This window comes from Schistocerca nitens, chromosome 1 (assembly GCF_023898315.1).
Source record: "Schistocerca nitens isolate TAMUIC-IGC-003100 chromosome 1, iqSchNite1.1, whole genome shotgun sequence".
NCBI classification, from domain to species: Eukaryota; Metazoa; Arthropoda; class Insecta; order Orthoptera; family Acrididae; genus Schistocerca; species Schistocerca nitens.
In genome coordinates, this window is record NC_064614.1 from 284,315,860 (window position 1) to 284,334,943 (window position 19,084).

General features: G+C 41.1%; 1 protein-coding gene across 3 annotated transcripts in view; it reads right to left on the reverse strand.

The window, feature by feature from the left end:
- The window catches only part of LOC126248163 (lachesin-like), a 1,464,009-nt gene that overhangs the window by 819,011 nt on the left and 625,914 nt on the right, over positions 1-19,084 (reverse strand). For all 3 annotated transcript variants that reach the window (XM_049948938.1, XM_049948928.1, XM_049948919.1), the window contains exon 4: positions 10,437-10,540. In XM_049948938.1, the coding sequence (XP_049804895.1) occupies positions 10,437-10,540 (104 nt within the window). The remainder of the gene's footprint in view (positions 1-10,436; positions 10,541-19,084) is intronic.

The following is a 19,084-nucleotide window of genomic DNA, read 5'->3' on the forward strand; positions in this document are numbered from 1 at the left end:
TGGGATTAAAACTAAAAATTAAAGGATATCAATGATAAGATTTGCTGATAACATTGCTGGCCCCAGTAAAAGTGACGAAGAATTATAAGATCTACTACATGGAATGAACTTTGTAATGGGTACAGAATATGGACTGAGAGTAAATCGAAGAAAGAGGAAAGCAATGCGAAGTAGCACGAAGCAGAACAGTGAAATAATTAACGTTTGAATTGGCAATCAAGAAGTACATGAAGTTATGAACTTCTACTACCTAGGTAGCAGAATAACGTATGACGAACGGAGCACGGAAGACATAAACAACAATCTAGCAATGCAAAATGCAAAAAGGGCTTGCCTATCTATAGCAAAAAGGGCATTCCTGGCCAAGATAAATCTACTAGTGTCAACCACAGGACTCAGTTTGAGGAAGAAATTTCTGAGAATTTACGTTTGGAGCACGTCATTGTATGGTAGTGAAACGTCGACTGTGGGAAAACCGAAAAAGAAGAAGCATTTGGGATGTTATGCTACGGAACAATGTTAAAAATAAGATGGGCTGATAAGGTAAAGGAGGTAATTCTCTGGAGAATAGGCGAGGAAAAGTGGAGAACACTGACAGGAAGAAGGACAGGATGATAGGACAACTGTTAAGACATCAGGAAATAACTTCCGTGGCACTAGACTGAACTATAGAGTGTGAAAATTGTAGAAGAAGACAGCAAATAATTGAGGATGCAGGTTGCAAGTGCTACTCTGAGACGAAGAGGTTGGTACAGGAGGGGAATTCGTAGTGGGGTGCATCGAACAATTGTTACACTATGCGGTCCAAGTAAATGTACAGATTTTCCGAACACATCATGATATCTCGTCCACTGATCTTGATGAGTCAGTCGGATCGTTTTGTCCTGCCGTCGTATTTCTTACTTCTCTCTCCAGGAAACACTGATGGATACGTGATGTCCAGGTGACTTACTGTTGCCTTGGAAACCATTGGACTTCTGAATATATGCACCGTAGGAACGATGTACTGCTTGTATTCCTATTCTTTACCACGTATGCGCCGGATTTTACGTTGCCTTATTGGAGAAACGGTGACGTATAAGGGGCGAACAAAAAAGTTTCCGTTCTAAGGCCGTGCAGTCCAGAATCGGTATGCCTCTTTGACGCAAAATCTCCGTGGGTGATGAGGCAATCATCCCACCGATGTACCAGGTTGAAGAAGCCCGTTTGATAAAATACCATGTCCTGCTGCAACAGCGTGCACCATATTTTGGTCCAACAGTAATTATCGGCCCTTGACGGCCTTTACTTAAGTTACCAAATGCTTGATAATCCAATGGGGAGTGGTCTGTAGAGAGATAATCTAGTGTTTCCCACTGAGTTGGCGTAATTTCTGGGTTACGATATTGAGGATATGGGGACTTGCGTTACATGAACTTGGAGCACCAGTCCACAACGTTGGTTATTTACAGACAAGCTTCTCCATATACATTCTTCATTTGCGATGAATGTCTACCGTTGTTTGTCCTTTTGTAGCCTACAAAAGAGAACCAGCACTTTGCTCCTGTTTGGACTCATTTGGTAATTACGTCTCCACAATTCACGTTTTCGCATTTACTGAACGCACGTCGGAAAGACACGAATTTTACACTGATCCATTGAATACATATCGTTGCTTATATACCAGCGTCGGTGTCACGCTACATTGCATGTACACAGCAGCAACGCTCTCAAAAATTGGTTCAAATGGCTCTGAGCACTATGGGACTTACCTTCTAAGGTCGTCAGTCCCCTAGAACATAGAACTACTTACACCTAACTAACCTAAGGACATCAAACACATCCAGGCCCCAGACAGGATTCGAACCTGTGACCGTAGCAGTCGTGCGGTTACAGACTGTAGCGCCTAGAACCTCTCGGCCATACCAGCCGGCAGCAACGCTCTCAAATGGAAGTCTTTTGATCTCCACCCAACAATGTCACGTCGTAACCACAATCAAGTCCAAGGCCGAAAGCAGGGTCGTTGGTGAAGTAAAACACGTATTACTGAAGAACCGGTATAACAGACACTAAGGCCGATTCTGAACGGAGGGCGCTGCTATTTATACAAACGTAAAACAATCTAGAAAATGTAAGCATTACTAACGTAATAAGCTTCAGGAACCTTCAAGAAATTACAATGATTTTATGGTGATAGGGTTCGAAGTGGCGACACGCAGCATGGCAACCAGTGACGCAACCACTATTCCACAAGAGATCCAGCATAGACCAGGTAAAGGATTTTCATGTTCCATTCGCAGATGCGGGGTATAAAACGGGTATTCTTATATGTAACCTGTTATTCATGATTACCAGATTATTAGCGGCTAAGGACTTCTAAATCCTAAAAATGAATCCTGAAAACTTTTTGATCAGATTTCGGGCGCAGTGAGATCTAATATTTAGGAATGACTGCCATGTGTTTAACACAGATTCGACTAGTAAAACTGGTGTGTTATCATTCGCGCTACCCACTTCTTTTTACACTCTGTTATCTGTTAGTCTACACAGTCGAACAGTACTACAGTGCGAATGCCTTGTGAGGAATGTCATTGGACCACGTATTTTTCTAAACGTCCTGTGTTTTATCTACTACTTTCAGTCCAGTAAATGTATCATTAAGACTTACATCCAGGTGGTTGCTTTATAATTTGGGAAGTGCAGGACTAGATGCGCTATGTATAAAGAGCCAAACATACGTGAAATATTGACGAATCCTTACCCGACATTCGTACAGCACCGAAACAGCTAGGGCGCAGTATGAAAACGTTGTCACAGAGGTAGTCACAGATATTTCCTAACAAAGTTTAGTGTATTCTGCCAGCCGAGAAATCGTCACTTGGTAGTATCTCTGGCTAAGTACTTATTAGAAATCACCAGTGAGGTATTTTGCCAAATGCTTGAACGAGAAAAAACTTGTGGTTACTTTTTAATAAAAAGATGTAAAGATACCATCTTGTAAATTGTTATGTAATCGTTATTTTCTGCATCCATGCTCCTTCTTGTTGGGAACACCAATAATCTACTAAATTTCTATGTTAACTGTTTGTGTTTTCGGATATCAGAAGATGACATCGATGAAATGAGTATGTAACACAATTCATAGAACATATTCATCAAGTCTTTCCTATTTCTTGTCGATAACCATGTCAATGAGTAAGACCGTTTTTCAGCGACTAAAGGTGCTCAAGTTGATGCCGTACTCCTTGACTCCAGGAAGGCATTTGACACCGTCCAGCACTGCTTACCGAGTATCGGACCAGTTTGGTGACTGGATTTAAGAATTCCTTGTAGATAATACATAACATGTCGGTCTTAACAGAACAAAATCGATGGACGTAGAGGTAATTTCCGGAGTACCCCAAGGAAGCTTTACAGGGCCGTTATTGTTGACAGTGATTTAATTGAAACAGTCGGAAGTCCCCTAAGACAGTTTACGGACGATGCGATTGTCTAAAGGGATGTAGCAACGCCAGAAGACAGTACCTATCTGCAAAATGTCCTGCAGAGAATTGATGAATGAAGCAGACTCCGGCAGTTGGACCTTGATGTAAGTAAATATAATATACTGCGCATACATAAAACAGGAATCCGCTACCGTACACCTAAACCAGCAGTGAAAAATTCGTAGAAACAGAATCTATCGTAAAATATCTAGGACTAACTATCCCCAGAGCCCTTAAGTGGAAAAACCACATAAGACAAACAGTAGGAAAAACAGATGGCAGATTGAGATTCATAGGAAGAATATTAAGGAAATGTGACTCATCCACGTAGGAGGTCGCTTATAAGGATCTTGTTGGAAATATTCTTGACCGTTGTTCATCAATCTGGGATCCTTACCAGGTTGGAATGATAGAAGAGGTAGAGAAGATCCAACTAAGAGAGGCGCATTTCATCATAGGTTTGTTTAGAGGGCGTGAGAGCGTTACCGAGGTGCCTGAACAAACTCCAGTGGCAGAGGCTACAAAAGAATCATTGTGCATCGCAAAGAGTTTTACTATTGAAATTTCGAGTGAGCACTTTCCAGGAAGAGTCGGACAACATATTACTTTCTCCCACATTCATCTCACGAAATGGCCACAATGAGAAAATTCGAGAAAGTGGAGTTAATACAGAGAATTACCGAAGTCAATCTTCCCGCACGCCTTTCACGAGAGGACTCTCCGTCACACACCTTTAAATGGCTTGCGGAGCAAGATGAAAATGTAGATGTAATCAGAGACTGTGATTCATGTAATTACAATCGGAATACAACATATCGTAGATAACTGTTATTTGATTTTAAAGGAGATTGTTAAGTCAAACTTGTAAATAAATGTTAAAATTACGCATTGCAACATCAATTACCGTTTGACTTTCTACTCCTTTTTAAACTCTTCAAGTAATTGTCAAAAGGATTGAGGGATATCTTGTGTCCTCTTACAATAAACATCAAATTTGAAATAGTACATTCACTCCCATTCGGCCTTCCAACATAAATTACTTCCGGTGCCATAGAAAACTTAGGACAATTTAACTAAAGTACTTTGTAGGCGACATTTCACAATTCTGTGAGATGTAATGAAAGAAAAATTTGCATGTAGGTCTAAAAACAAATATTTACTTCTCGTAGCTCAAATGCCCGTTTATGCCATCATTCAACCGTCTAAATTCGTGCTCTGCAAGTTACCGTTCGGTTAGCAGCATAATGTACACAGCCTACATGAAATACGTGTGCGAAATCCTTTCTGATTAAAGTATTGAATTTTCGGGAACCACTCCTTGTACTCCTCTGTAGAAGTTTCAATGTGTTCCCATTCTGCCTTCCTGGGAACACTAATGTTATATTTTTTGACTCTTCTCGGAAGAGATGTTCGTGGAATTTTCTCATAATGCCTACACGTTTTCTATTAACCTCCACAGTGGAGTTCTCGCACTGACTAAATAAACCATGTGGTCGAACCTCCTCTCTTGTTAATCCCGCTTGATTAAAGAAAGCAGAGAGGTGAAGAACACTGAGATACGAGCGGACCGGTATTTTGTAGCCTTTCTCGTTGGAAAATTTGTTACCCTTTCTACGAACCCTTTTTCAGGAAATTAAAGTTAGGCCTTAGTTCCTCACACAACAATATTTATGAGATTCTTCCATGCGAAATTAATTCACCTGTGGTTTACTGGGGCAATACCAAATCTTTTCTGTGGTTTTCACTCATTGTATAGCTTTTGCTTGTACAGTAGAGGAAACATAAGTCTGTATATTTATTTCATTAATAATGATTTGCGTTTTATTGCAACTATACTTCTCTTGTGCAGCTTTCGATTTGTACACTGCAGTTTGTCTGTTATGGTGGTATAAACAGCAATAAACATTAACCACATCAACTTTCAGCTCGCTCCTAGTAGATCGTCAGTTTGCAGGAAACGAATACGTACTGAAGAAAAGATACCGTCTCAGGAAACTCTTTGGGTACTATAAACATGTGCATCTCTGTTAGGTTGATCAGATGATGTAACGATTACTTTCAGTGGAGCAGAAACGTAGCACTAACTGTGGTGTGAAGGTACACTTCCCGAGTGACCGCAAGAGAGGTTAAAACCTATTGCAGATGAGCTGCGCTGCAAGATGTGCGTAATAAATTTTCTTTTACTTTTATACTTCTTTCGCGAAAGGTTTTTCGTCATTCGTATTACCTGCATTATTCGCTAACAACGAGGAACGAATTCCGGACTATTACAGTCACAGAATTTAGATTGTTTAGTTTTCGTGACCCTTTAGTATATAACCACCTTACGATATTTCTACACGTATTCTGTCCATCTGCACTTTCTTGTTTCCCCTTTAAGCTCTTTATATTCTCCTGTACCAATTCTCAACGTGTTTATCAATGTCTTTTATGGCTATAATCTTTTTAAGAGTTCACGAGCCGCATTTCGTTAACAGTTCGCCAAGCATTATGTGCCTATAGTATGTGTATTGCAGCACCACCATCGTTTTCTAACGGTAATGAATAAAGTAACGACTATTGCAAGAGGCCAGGGGAGCAGGTCAGGTCAGAGCCGACCAAATACAGTTACATCAGGTACACCAAGAACTGCCGTTACGACCCTGTGTCATGTCCCAAACATGAGTGTTGCTTGTGATTGGGCGACACAGTTCAGGAAGAAGTAAAATGGTCCATTGGCATAAGTATGGGGGAATTCCCGTACTACAAAAGGTTAGGATTGGAATAAGTATTCAAACGTCAAACACTGAGTGTTTTACCACTTTTTCTTTTATTCAGAAAGCAATATCATCTGTTGATATACTTGATCTAAATGAATTATTGTATGCACGAAGAAGCCAAGGCTGAACACAAAGACAATGACTAACTAGCATCATTCCGTCCACTTAAAAATGTAACTGTTAATACTAACTGAGCCGTTACCTACGACGTTACACGCAGAAGTCCACAGCTAAACGACTATAAAAACATCAGCTGCACTGCTACTACTGCATATAATTCTACATGGCCCTACCTCGCTACTCTCTTTGGTTGTCTCCGATAATACAAGTAACTACTTACTAATCTGACTGCAAAGGACCTCTCGGCGCGTACTGCTTCACAGTTTTATTGTTTTCCCCTTCGCCCCCACCAGACCACCACATGGTGTGTTGTCGGAGGGCCTCTGGGTAGCCCAGAGCCGGAATGCGGTCCTCCGGGACATCAAACTCTCTCCTGCTTCGATGGGGTCGAGCTCCGCCTTGCATAACCACATCTGGTCGAAATCAGAGTTATTTTGGATAATGGGAATGAAATCATCTTCCAGACCCTTCACGTGTCTTCGGTAGTCACCGGGCCATCACGGAATATCGCACCGATTATTCCATGACTGGACATTGCACACCACACAGACACCCACTGGGGGTGAAGAGATATCTCGATCACGAAATGCGGATTCTCAGTCCCCAGATCCGTCAATTTTTCTTGTTGACGAACATATCCAAATGATAGTGGGCTTCGTCGCTAAACCAAACCATGCAGCGCATATTAATTCCCATCATGTCCCACGGTCAATTGCACAGTTTGAATGTCCTAACGCAAACCGTTCAGAAACTGTGACTATTTTATTTCATGTAGCTCAATAACTGTCATCCGGTATATTTCACACATCTCCTTCTCCTCCCCTCTCTTTCCATCTCCTCCCCCTCTTCCTTACTCATCTGCTGACTACCCTTCTTCATCTTCCACCGGTCTCCTCCACCTCCTCCTCCGTCTATTCCCGTCCATATCCTCCTCCCCATTTCTCTTTGGGTATCTCCTTCTTCCCCATTTTTCTTCTCAGCCATCCCCACCAGCACATAAAGCCCCTGGGATACATTTCTGTACTACCTGCAAAAAACACTTATTATGCCGGTTGTCCTAGATACCATGGGTTACCAAGTCTTCTCAACCCTATCCACATCCCTATGGGGGCTAGTGGTTCTTACCCACATACTTCTTCCTTTACTGTACTAGGTGTCAAGGTCATTTGATAACCTGAGGGCTAGTTCTTAGTTTGTAGTTTCTCATGTGTGCAATCAGATTTATTAAATTGTTCGTATTATGTAATAAAACTATTCTGTAGTGTCTGTGCCTGCACTACCCCCCAGTCACTTTCGATTCTCACCATCATCCTACACCACAAAATGATATTTTACATTTTATTTTCCTCAGTCCTTGCATTAGTGTCACGTGGATACACAGAATGTACTTCCTACATAGTAAAAACTTTCTAAAGGAATAGCTGAAAATAAATCAGCTGATGATTCTATATAATCATTTTGAAATGTATTGCTTTCTAGATTCAGCATCATGTGTGTGGTATTAAATATGTACATCAATATGTATGGAACGCCTAGAAACATCTGAAGTAGTCATTCTAAAACTAACAGGACACATCAGGGCTTTAACTGCAGCACACGAAATAGACGTAACAGGAAACCAGGCCTTCTTAACTCTGAAACAGGACCTCAGGTCGAGCTTCCATAGCCAAACTGAGCTAGGTTTGCCATCTCCATCATAATACTACTGATACAATGACACCATAATGTACAAATCGCCGCTGATGTTACCAGTCTTACCTGATGCTGCAATCGTTCGCTTTACTTTCAAAAGAAAATATAGGCAATTCAAAAATGTATCTTCTTTTACTTTGTTATTTACCGCAATCATTGCCCAGAGTGAATGTATCAACGATGAACTTCAATGGGTGTCAAGGGACGTCCGACCCGAACAAATACAACGAACAATAACGAACAAAACCAGATAAAAGAAGTGCTGAAGTGCCAGACTACCAATCCCAAGGTTCCGGGGGTCGATCCCCTGTGAGTTTTAGGATTTGTGTCCGTCATTTGTCACTTATTTCACCTCTGATAATCTTCGTTGATGTGAGAAATGCCGAGTTACATAGTGGTTCGGAATCCACGCTAAACTCTAAGTCCACATAAAATCAGTTCAAAGGTCGGACGAAGGCAACAGCATACCACCTCCAAACAGGGTCATGTCTAGTAAAGCATTTTGATGTTCGAAACTATCTTTGGATTGATGACCGCTTTACTTACAGGTAAACACTTGTACGTTTTAAAGTTCAGGATAAGTGCATTTGAACGATCTTGCAGCATAGCAGTGGGCGTAAATTCATGTCTTGCACCAATTTGCTGAATGATGTATTAGATACACTCGCATGTGCGCCTGTTTGTTTACGTGTGTATATGTGTCTAACTTATTTCTATATCCTTGTCTGATGCCAAAGTACGTTGTTTCCAGCTATTTTGCTATATACTCCATAGCTGTAGGGTGCATTTCATTAATAGAACGTTTTTGAGGACTATGCCCAGTTAATGTAGCGAAGTTAACCTGAACTAAAGTGAAGAATGTTCACAGAATCTAACTAGGCGGTCAGTGCACGACAAGAATGCGTCGAGCTGAATAAAATTAATTAAATTATCCAGAGTATAGTTCTCATCAGTTCAATACCTGACTGCACCAGTAGTGCTTACAATACGTGCAAAATAGGTACGATAGCCATGAACAATAAAATTAAATGTGAAAAAGCTAAAATTCGAGGAAGGATCGGAAAGTAAAGCACAATATATTTTTTTCTACTGTAGAGTTGCAGCTGGAACATTGAAATTTCACGACGATATAGTTTGAAGTTTCCTCTACGGAGGGTATTTCGTTTTCATGTGCAACTCTAGCGAGGAAACCCTGAACTACGAACGAACATGGCGAGCATGTTGCTATCGTCAACTTACGATGGGTAGCGAAGTGTAACTCGACATCTGTGGGTCAAACGGCATAAATTGGGTGACATTCACAGGGATATGCGTTTTGTGTGTGGGAACAACTGTATGGGCCGTGGCATTGTCTCCAGGTGCTATGCATTCTTCCAAGCGGGCCGTGTGTACCTTAATGATTCGCGATTCACTGGGCGGCCGGTAACAGCTTCAACCACGCAGAATGTCGGAGCCAGCGAATTTGAACGACCGGCGTGTGCGACTGCGAACCTTATCGCAGCAGTTCAATATTTCCTATGTTGCGGTGTACGATATTGTCTGAGACACGTTGAAATTTCGTAAAGTTAGTGCTCGTTGGGTGCCTCAGAACCTGACAGGTAACAAGGGCCAGCGAATGATGACAAGCCTAGGTAAGCTTGGATAAATTAATGCGTTTCATCGCAGCAGGGCATGACTTTTTCTAAGGAACCGTCACTGGTGATAAGTTGTGGGTATAGCATTATATGCGCCAAACAGAGCAGACATCTATAGAGTGGAAACATGCCGATTTTCCTGTACGAAAAAAATTCAGAGTGACTCAGTCTGCCAGAAATGTGCTTGTGACAGTCCGGACCTTGCACCGTTGGACTTGCATCTGTTTAGTCCCATGAAAGAAATTCCTGGCCGGTGTGTGCTTTGCAACAGATGTGCGGAAGTGAAATCAGCAGTCCACAGATGGTTACTCTCGAATGAAACGTACTTCTAGGAACAGATCTTACTGAAACTGGTACCACGACTGGAGAAATGTGTTGATAACGTTGGTGACTATGTAGAAAAGTAGGTAAAAGTTGTAAGTTCATTTGTGATTATTTTTGTCTTGTTACCTATTAAACTCTTTGGCAATAAACTTATTGGACACTACATTCAGATTTTCCGTCGTATAATCAATAATTTGGCACGATTAATTTTTTACCCGTTTATGCATTACAGTTATCGTAGAATAGAGAAAGTTTGAAGGGCCTGTCGATTAATACACAGCTATATTCGGTGTCAGTGAAACCAATTTTTTCGGCTATAACACTTTTAAGGTGGCTTCCATTAGCAAAAATGGACTTTGTGCCACCTCTTTGGGGTCAGGAAACTTAATTTCGCAGAGTAGACCTAAATCGGGAAGCCATTTCGACACGGCAGCCGGGCTTACCTTGTAGCCGCGCAGATTGTCGACGACGCAGGCTAGCAGAGCGTCCCTGCCGACCGTCACCGTCACATTGGGAATGGGCTCCGCGAACCTCGGCAGCTGGGCCTCTGAAACACACCAACCACACGTCTCCTCAGTGGCGTGCACAACCCTTCCCAGCCCAGACATTGGGGCTCTTTCAAACAAGCATTTTCTCTTTTTTTAATTTTCAGTTACTCAGAATAACACAACGTAATTTTAATTAGTTTAAAAAAAATGTTCGCTGCATTGTTGCATCGCGTGGGCCCACAGGGAATATTCCGATGAAAGAAAAAAGAAAAAAAAAAACACACATTAAATAACCAGGTAGTTATAATTAAAATGCAGCTATTCACGGAGGCCCCATGTAGGCTGTAAATATCGCATGGTAGCTAAACTTGGTACATATGCTACTGCATGAATATGGAGCCGATTTACACTGGAAAAAAATTAGTTCCAGTTTTGGTCATTAGGTGCAGATCTGCCGCTGTACAGTATCTCTTCGACGTCTCAGTGCTCATATTGAACAAATTGTCTAAGCGGTTAGTAATAATAGAAATCAATATTATGTCTTTTTTATTTCTTTGTCCTTTTCCGAGCACGTCCCATTCAGAATCCACTACACACACAAACATTTCTGCACGTCCTTCTTGCAACGTGTTTCTTACACTCACAGAGCCAGATATGAACCTGGTGAGCAAATTTAGGTTTAGTTTTTTCTAGCGTAAATTGGTTCTGCATTAATCCATTAGCGTACTTAACCAATTTCGATAATTGCAGTTTACACTGGGTATCTGTGAGTAGGCGCTGTTTAGTTATAACAACGCTGTATTTTTTGACAGTATTGTACTCGTGTTATTTCTCCGTCACACTGCATTCTGTGTCAATTTTAGACACTTCAGAATCATTGCTTATCCAGTATATTTTTACTTGCTTTCTCATATTCCTACCACTAAAACCAACAGCAAAGCTCTACTCTAATGAAACTTTACCTACATCAGAAACTTGATAGTTAAAACTTCTTGTGTATTCAGATAATGAATGAGGGATAGATCAGGACCACATTCCGGTGTTGATACCTCCCGAGTCACTACGAAATATTCAGTTTTATCGGCTACATTCTCTGTAATAATTTTAGTTGTTTGCTTCACATGAAAACATCAGAAACAGTTTCTCATCAGGCACATTACACAAGAATCTCTTCATCTGATTATCCTGGCATCTAGAAGTAATAGAACTAATTACATACAAATATAAAGTTGTAACCATGTACAAACGCTCCCAGTGAATCCATTTGAAACCCATTAAATATATCCCCCTACAGCAGACACTAATATCCTAAATGTTTGCTAAGTGTACCTACAACACAATCATATTTCATAAAGTGTTAAATTTTTCAAGAATGAATAACCATAAGAAGCTACAGCACACATAGAGCATTTTACGGTTGTTGGAAATCTGTGTCCTGCCATGGACTTACGCATTAAACAAAACACAGCAGTGTGTTGTGAAACCCCTGGGAATTCGTAGGCATCTTGTAATCACTGAAGAAATAGAGTGAAATCGTATGATCACTGTGGGTGGAAAGGGATATTATACTTATTTATTTATCGTATGATGATGTTTGTTCAGTTGACAGATGCAGATGTTTTGTTCTACCTCCCTAGTTAGATGATGCTGAAAAAGACATTTGTCTTCAGTTTTTGTACTTTACATGTGTGTTACGACCAAGAGAACAGCAAATGTTGCTTTTTTTAACGGCCAGAAGAAAGCTATCGAGGCACAAGAGGCAGACTTCTAAGAAACTCTGAAAGTGGCGATGGTCTAGTGTGTTTATGAATGATGAGGTAACACAAGACGCCACAGATATAAGAGAGAATGAATCTATTTGTGGGCGGAGTACAGCTATCTGAGCAACTGGACTGTAAGACGCTAGGCCATTTTGTATTTACTAAGCGTGTATGATAGATTATATAATGGTAAGACAGAGATTCAGCAACCAGGTTTTAAATTGTAAGACATTTCCAGGGGCAGATATGGATTCTGACCACAATCGATTGGTTGTGATCTGCAGATTGAAACTGAAGAAATTGCAAGAAGGTGGGAATTTAAGGAGATGGGACCTGGATAAACTGAAAGAACGAGAGGTTGTAGAGAGTTTCAGGGAGAGCATAAGGGAACAATTGACAGGAACGGGGGAAAGAAATACAGTAGAAGAACAATGGGTAGCTCTGAGGGATGAAGTAGTGAAGGCAGCAGAGGATCAAATAGGTAAAAAGACGAGGGCTAGTAGAAATCCTTGGGTAACAGAAGAAATATTGAATTTAATTGATGAAAGGAGGAAATATAAAAATGCAGTAAATGAAGCAGGAAAAAAGGAATACAAAAGTCTCAAAAATGAAATCGACAGGAAGTGCAAAATGGCTAAGCAGGAATGGCTAGAGGACAAATGTAAGAATGTAGAGACTTGTCTCACTAGGGGTAAGATAGATACTGCCTACAGGAAAATTAAAGAGACCTTTGGAGAGAAGAGAACCACTTGTATGAATATCAAGAGCTCAGATGGCAACCCAGTTCTAAGCAAAGAAGGGAAGGCAGAAAGGTGGAAGGAGTATATAGAGGGTTTATACAAGGGCGAAGTACTTGAGGACAATATTATGGAAATGGAAGAGGATGTAGATGAAGACGAAATGTGAGATAAGATACTGCGTGAAGAGTTTGACAGAGCACTGAAAGACCTGACTCGAAACAAGGCCCCGGGAGTAGACAACATTCCATTAGAACTACTGATGGCCTTGGGAGAGCCAGTCATGACAAAACTCTACCATCCGGTGAGCAAGATGTATGAGACAGGCGAAATACCCTCAGACTTCAAAAAGAATATAAAAATTCCAATCCCAAAAAAGCAGGTGTTGACAGATGTGAAAATTACCGAACTATCAGTTTAATAAGTCACAGCTGCAAAATACTAACGTGAATTCTTTACAGACGAATGGAAAAACTGGTAGAAGCGGACCTCGGGGAAGATCAGTTTGGATTCCGTAGAAATGTTGGAACACGTGAGGCAATACTAATCTTACGACTTATCTTAGAAGAAAGATTAAGAAAAGGCAAACCTACGTTTCTAGCATTTGTAGACTTAGAGAAAGCTTTTGACAATGTTAACTGGAATACTCTCATTCACATTCTGAACGTGGTAGGGGTAAAATACAGGGAGCGAAAGGCTATTTACAATTTGTACAGAAACCAGATGGCAGTTGTAAGAGTCGAGGGGCATGAAATGGAAGCAGTGGTTGGGAAAGGAGTGAGACAGGGTTGTACCCTCTCCCCGATGTAATTCAATCTGTATATTGAGCAAGCAGTAAAGGAAACAAAAGAAAAATTCGTATTACGCATTAAAATTCATGGAGAAGAAGTAATAACTTGGAGGTTCGCCGATGGCATTGTAATTCTGTCAGAGACAGCAAAAGACTTGGAAGAGCAGTTGAACGGAATGGACAGTGTCTTGAAAGGAGGATATAAGATGAACATCAACAAAAGCAAAACGAGGATAATGGAATGTAGTCAAATTAAATCGGGTGATGCTGAGGGAATTAGATTAGGAAATGAGACACTTAAAGTAGTAAAGGAGTTTTGGTATTTAGGGAGTAAAATAACTGACGATGGTCGAAGTAGAGAGGATATAAAATGTAGACTGGCAATGGCAAGGAAATCGTTTCTGAAGAAGAGAAATTTGTTAACATCGAGTATAGATTTAAGTGTCAGGAAGTCATTTCTGAAAGTATTTGTATGGAGTGTAGCCATGTATGGAAGTGAAACGTGGACGATAACTAGTGTGGACAAGAAGAGAATAGAAGCTTTCGAAATGTGGTGCTACAGAAGAATGCTGAAGATAAGGTGGGTAGATCACGTAACTAATGAGGAGGTATTGAATAGGATTGGGGAGAATAGAAGTTTGTGGTACAACTTGACTAGAAGAAGGGATCGGTTGGTAGGACATGTTTTGAGGCATCAAGGGATCACAAATTTAGCATTGGAGGGCAGCTTGGAGGGTAAAAATCGCAGAGGGAGACCAAGAGATGAATACACTAAGCAGATTCAGAAGGATGTAGGTTGCAGTAAGTACTGGGAGATGAAGAAGCTTGCACAGGATAGAGTAGCATGGAGAGCTGCATCAAACCAGTCTCAGGACTGAAGACCACAACAACAACAACAACAACAACAAGCGTGTATAATTTTGTGGATAACTACGCTGAAGCATTCTGGTCACGGGTGGACGTCGCTTGAAGGATATAAACGGCAAAGACTAGTAGAAATACCACACAGAGTTTCTGATAGCACATTAGAAAAGTGTGCTTTATAGCTCAAAAGCATTTATAGTTCTGGGGCAGCGACCGTAAGTGTAGCGAAACCTTATTACCAATGATTCATTGATTGTACCTGGAATATTCTAAATTGGGTAAATGGTGTATATAGGCTGACGAAAGCGATGAATTAATGTTTGTACAAATGTCGGGATTCGAAACCGGGTCTCCCACGCACTAACCACTGCGGTGATCATTACGCCACCGTGCTACATTGGCTTTGCACGACTGCACGAACTACATTAGTACGCCTCCCTCCTTAATCCTAATTCCCATTCACGCCTCAGCCCACTTGGTATTCCCTGTAAACTTGAGCAGCACTGCAGAGAGAGGCTCTCCAGCTGTATTGGGACAGCATCTCGGCTTTCAACGAAACTGGGAATACTACCTGAACACAGGCATAGGTGCTTCGGTCAAATGAAACTATATGGTTCCAGAGATCTCTTCCAAGTCTACTACATCTCTGATGTATATTGCACACACAGGGGACGAATGGGAATTTTTACCGAGGCCGGGGCTCGAATCCAGGTACATATTTTCATTCTTCTCTGCAGTCTGCACTGCCTGTCGCTAATTGCAGCTCTGAATGCCCAAAAAATGGTTCAAATGGCTCTGAGCACTATGGGACTTAACATCTATGGTCATCAGTCTCCTAGAACTTAGAACTACTTAAACCTAACTAGCCTAAGGACATCACACACATCCATGCCCAAGGCAGGATTCGAACCTGCGACCGTAGCAGTCGCGCGGCTCCGGACTGAGCGCCTAGAACCGCTAGACCACCGCGGCCGGCTCTGAATGCCCGCTTCCGTGTCCCGGCCGACTCGGCAAAGCAGAATTTGCTGTGTGACAAACTGCCTCTGAGAATTTTTCTGTATTTGACATTTAACTGCAGTATTTGCTAAAACACAAGCACATATCTGACGAGCGTCATTTAAAATCGTACTAAATACACAGACTGTAATTTTACAGGAAGCAAGAAAAACGTTTCTCTGCGTGACCTAATGAAATATGTCAAAATTCTCATCGGTAGAAACTAGGTATTTAGATTGTATTCCAGAATTAGTCGTGACTGAAATCGTTTCCCGATGCACGAAGGCAACATCTTAATTTTTAAATTACACTTAATACATTTTAAGTGTCAGGAAGTCGTTTCTGAAAGTATTTGTATGGAGTGTAGCCATGTATGGAAGTGAAACATGGACGATAAATAGTTTGGACAAGAAGAGAATGGAAGCTTTTGAAATTCGGTGCTACAGAAGAATGCTGAAGATTAGATGGGTAGATCACATAACTAATGATGAGGCATTGAATAGAATTGGGGAGAAGAGGAGTTTGTGGCACAACGTGACTAGAAGAAGGGATTGGTTGGTAGGACATGTTCTGAGGCATCAAGGGATCACCAATTTAGTACTGGAGGGCAGCGTGGAGGGTAAAAATCGTAGGAGGAGACCAAGAGATGAATACACTAAGCAGATTCAGAAGGATGTAGGCTGCAGTAGATACTGGGAGATGAAGAAACTTGCACAGGATAGAGTAGCACGGAGAGCTGCATCAAACCAGTCTCAGGACTGAAGACCACAACAACAACAACATTTAAACTAATTCACTGAAGGAAATACGTTTTGGCTCAATCATGTTTTCATGTAATACGATTTGAAACGTTCATTACAGTTTTTTATTCATTTTGTTGTTGGAGACAGCCCATCATGGAAAACAATTAAGTTATTAACATCTCCCAAAAAGAAACGAAAACAGTCACTGTTTCAAAAGATTTTATTGCTAATGACCAGCTTTCTCCTCCGAATGCAAAAATATTTGACGCCGATCTACGTAGGGAGAAACGATCGTCGTCATAAAATAAGGGAAGTCTGAACTCGAATGGTAAGATGTAGGTGTTCGTTCATCCCGCGTGATATACAAGATTGGAACATTAGAGAATTACGAAGGTGGTTCGATGAACCCTCTGCCAGGCACTTCAGTGTGATTTGCAGAGTATATATATATATATATATATATATATATATATATATATATATATATCTGTGTGTGTGTGTGTGTGTGTCTGTTTGAAGGGTCCATGGAAAAAAGAGGGTAACTCAGTTGTTCTTAATTTTTCAGGAAAGTAGATTTTAACGCCGAACCCTCTGTACCAAATGCAATTTTCAGCCAAAACTCTTGAAATTTATGGTAAGAGTAGCTTTACCTATAGTCGTTAGATACCACTACAAGGTTTTTGTGTAAACGTACTGTAACAACTTAGAGAAAATATTATATCGAATAACTTCAGTTTTTTGTAGGGAAAAGGGGGCTAGGTCAATATAAAAGGGGGAATGTCAGTAAATCTCGCTTATTCGTTAACTTTGTTAAACCTAATACAATTCGAACTAACTACCAGTATCATTTAAGATGCCAAAAATAATGTAACAATGAACGTGCAAAAATGTTTTAGTTACAAAAAACTATAAAAGTCATAAGACATAAAATTATAGACTAGAATTAATTCTTTATAAACAGATCGACGTTTTGTAGGCCCATACAGTTTCATTCATTGTTTATTCATTTCTGCTCTGGGTCTGTTTCTTAGCACTTGCACTTATTGGTTTAGAAAAAATGTGTCATCTAGATGACACAATTTCTTGTTACGCTTTTGGCCTTTTCGAGTTTTGGTAGCTGGGGAAAAAAACTGCTTAGCCTCTTCTCCGCAAAACATCTTTAACTGTTGTAAGTCTGCTTACTTGTCATAAGTAATGTGTCGGATCGGCTGATGTCGTTTGACGTCCGCCCTACCTCTCTGATTTGGTTCGAGCCTCATTCGCGTGTTTGTGAGTAATGGAGCAACATGGTAGGTATGTTTTTGCAGAATACAACAATATGGTCCTACTGAATGGCGAAGGTCACGGTAATGGAACAGCTGCTGGTCGCCTTTATCAAGATCAGTCTCCACGACGTCCGACTTCATCGCATTGCCTTTTCCCCACAACTACGCAACGGCTTCGAGAAAAGATACCTTCACCGTCAGCGTGACTGTGGTGCTCCGAGGCGAGAGTCGGCCGCTGTGGCCGAGCGGTTCTGGGCGCTTCAGTCCGGAACCGCGCTGCTGCTACGGTCGCAGGTTCGAATCCTGCCTCGGGCATGGATGTGTGTGATGTCCTTAGGTTAGTTAGGTTTAAGCAGTTCTAAGTCTAGGGGACTGATGACCTCAGATGTTAAATCCCATAGTGCTTAGAGCCACTTGAATCCGAGGACATGCCATACACGCGAACTGGAAGACGTAGTATTGAATCACGCTGAAGAGAATCCATAAACGAGTACAAGGGTAATTTCTGTTGCTGTTAATGAGTGGAACTGCAAAACAAGTGATGTACTGCGTCATGTCTAATCAATTCTTTATAAAAGTGGTCGCGTTACTAACATGTCTTCAAGTGGTTCTAGCACGGAAACTGATCGTTTCCGAACATGGGTCCGTTTCAAAATATTATCTACTCACTCCCTGCTACTAGTCCTAGCAGTTAGTAACGCTAAGTTACGAGTACCCTGTATACATCATAGATGTTTGAGTTTTGAAAAAGGTCTCTGGAACCATAGAGGTTCATCTGGTTACAGCACCTGTGCCTGGGTTAGGGGCAGGATCTCTTGCTTCGTTCGATGCTGTGGTCCCATTCCAGTGTAGTTGGAGAGCCTTTGCAATGCTGTAAGAGTTTAGGTGGAATAGCAAGTGGGACTGAGGTGTGAGTGGAATCTGGATTGAGGAAGGATTCGTGCTAGGATAATCCGTGCAGTTGTGCGAACCCTAATCTCCAGCTCAATAGACTGTGCTTGGGTGGCCCACTACGCCATCCAAGCACAGACTATTGAGCTATATATCATTTGGGTAAATCATATTTATTAGACCCACTTGTATTCGTATGTATCCTTTCCAGTAATTATTCTAATGCTTTGTTTGCTCCAAGTGGTCGTTTACTTTGTGTTGCGACCGAGCCCGTACATCGATAATCTCCCAGTATGAAAGTGAGTGTTTATCGTGACCGCTATTCTGTTTCTTTTACATATTTCTTCGAGGAAGTTGACATGGTTCTGGGCAGTAATATCAAGTCTGTTATGGAGGCTGCTAAACATGACTCCAGTGTAAATTAGAGGCGCTTGTTAACAGAATAGAGCAAAGTTAATCTGAAAGCAATACTTCTCCATAATGGTAACATATTTCCTCCTGTTTTGATTGCTCGAGTAATTAATGTGAAGGAGACACATAAAAAATATGTTTATCCA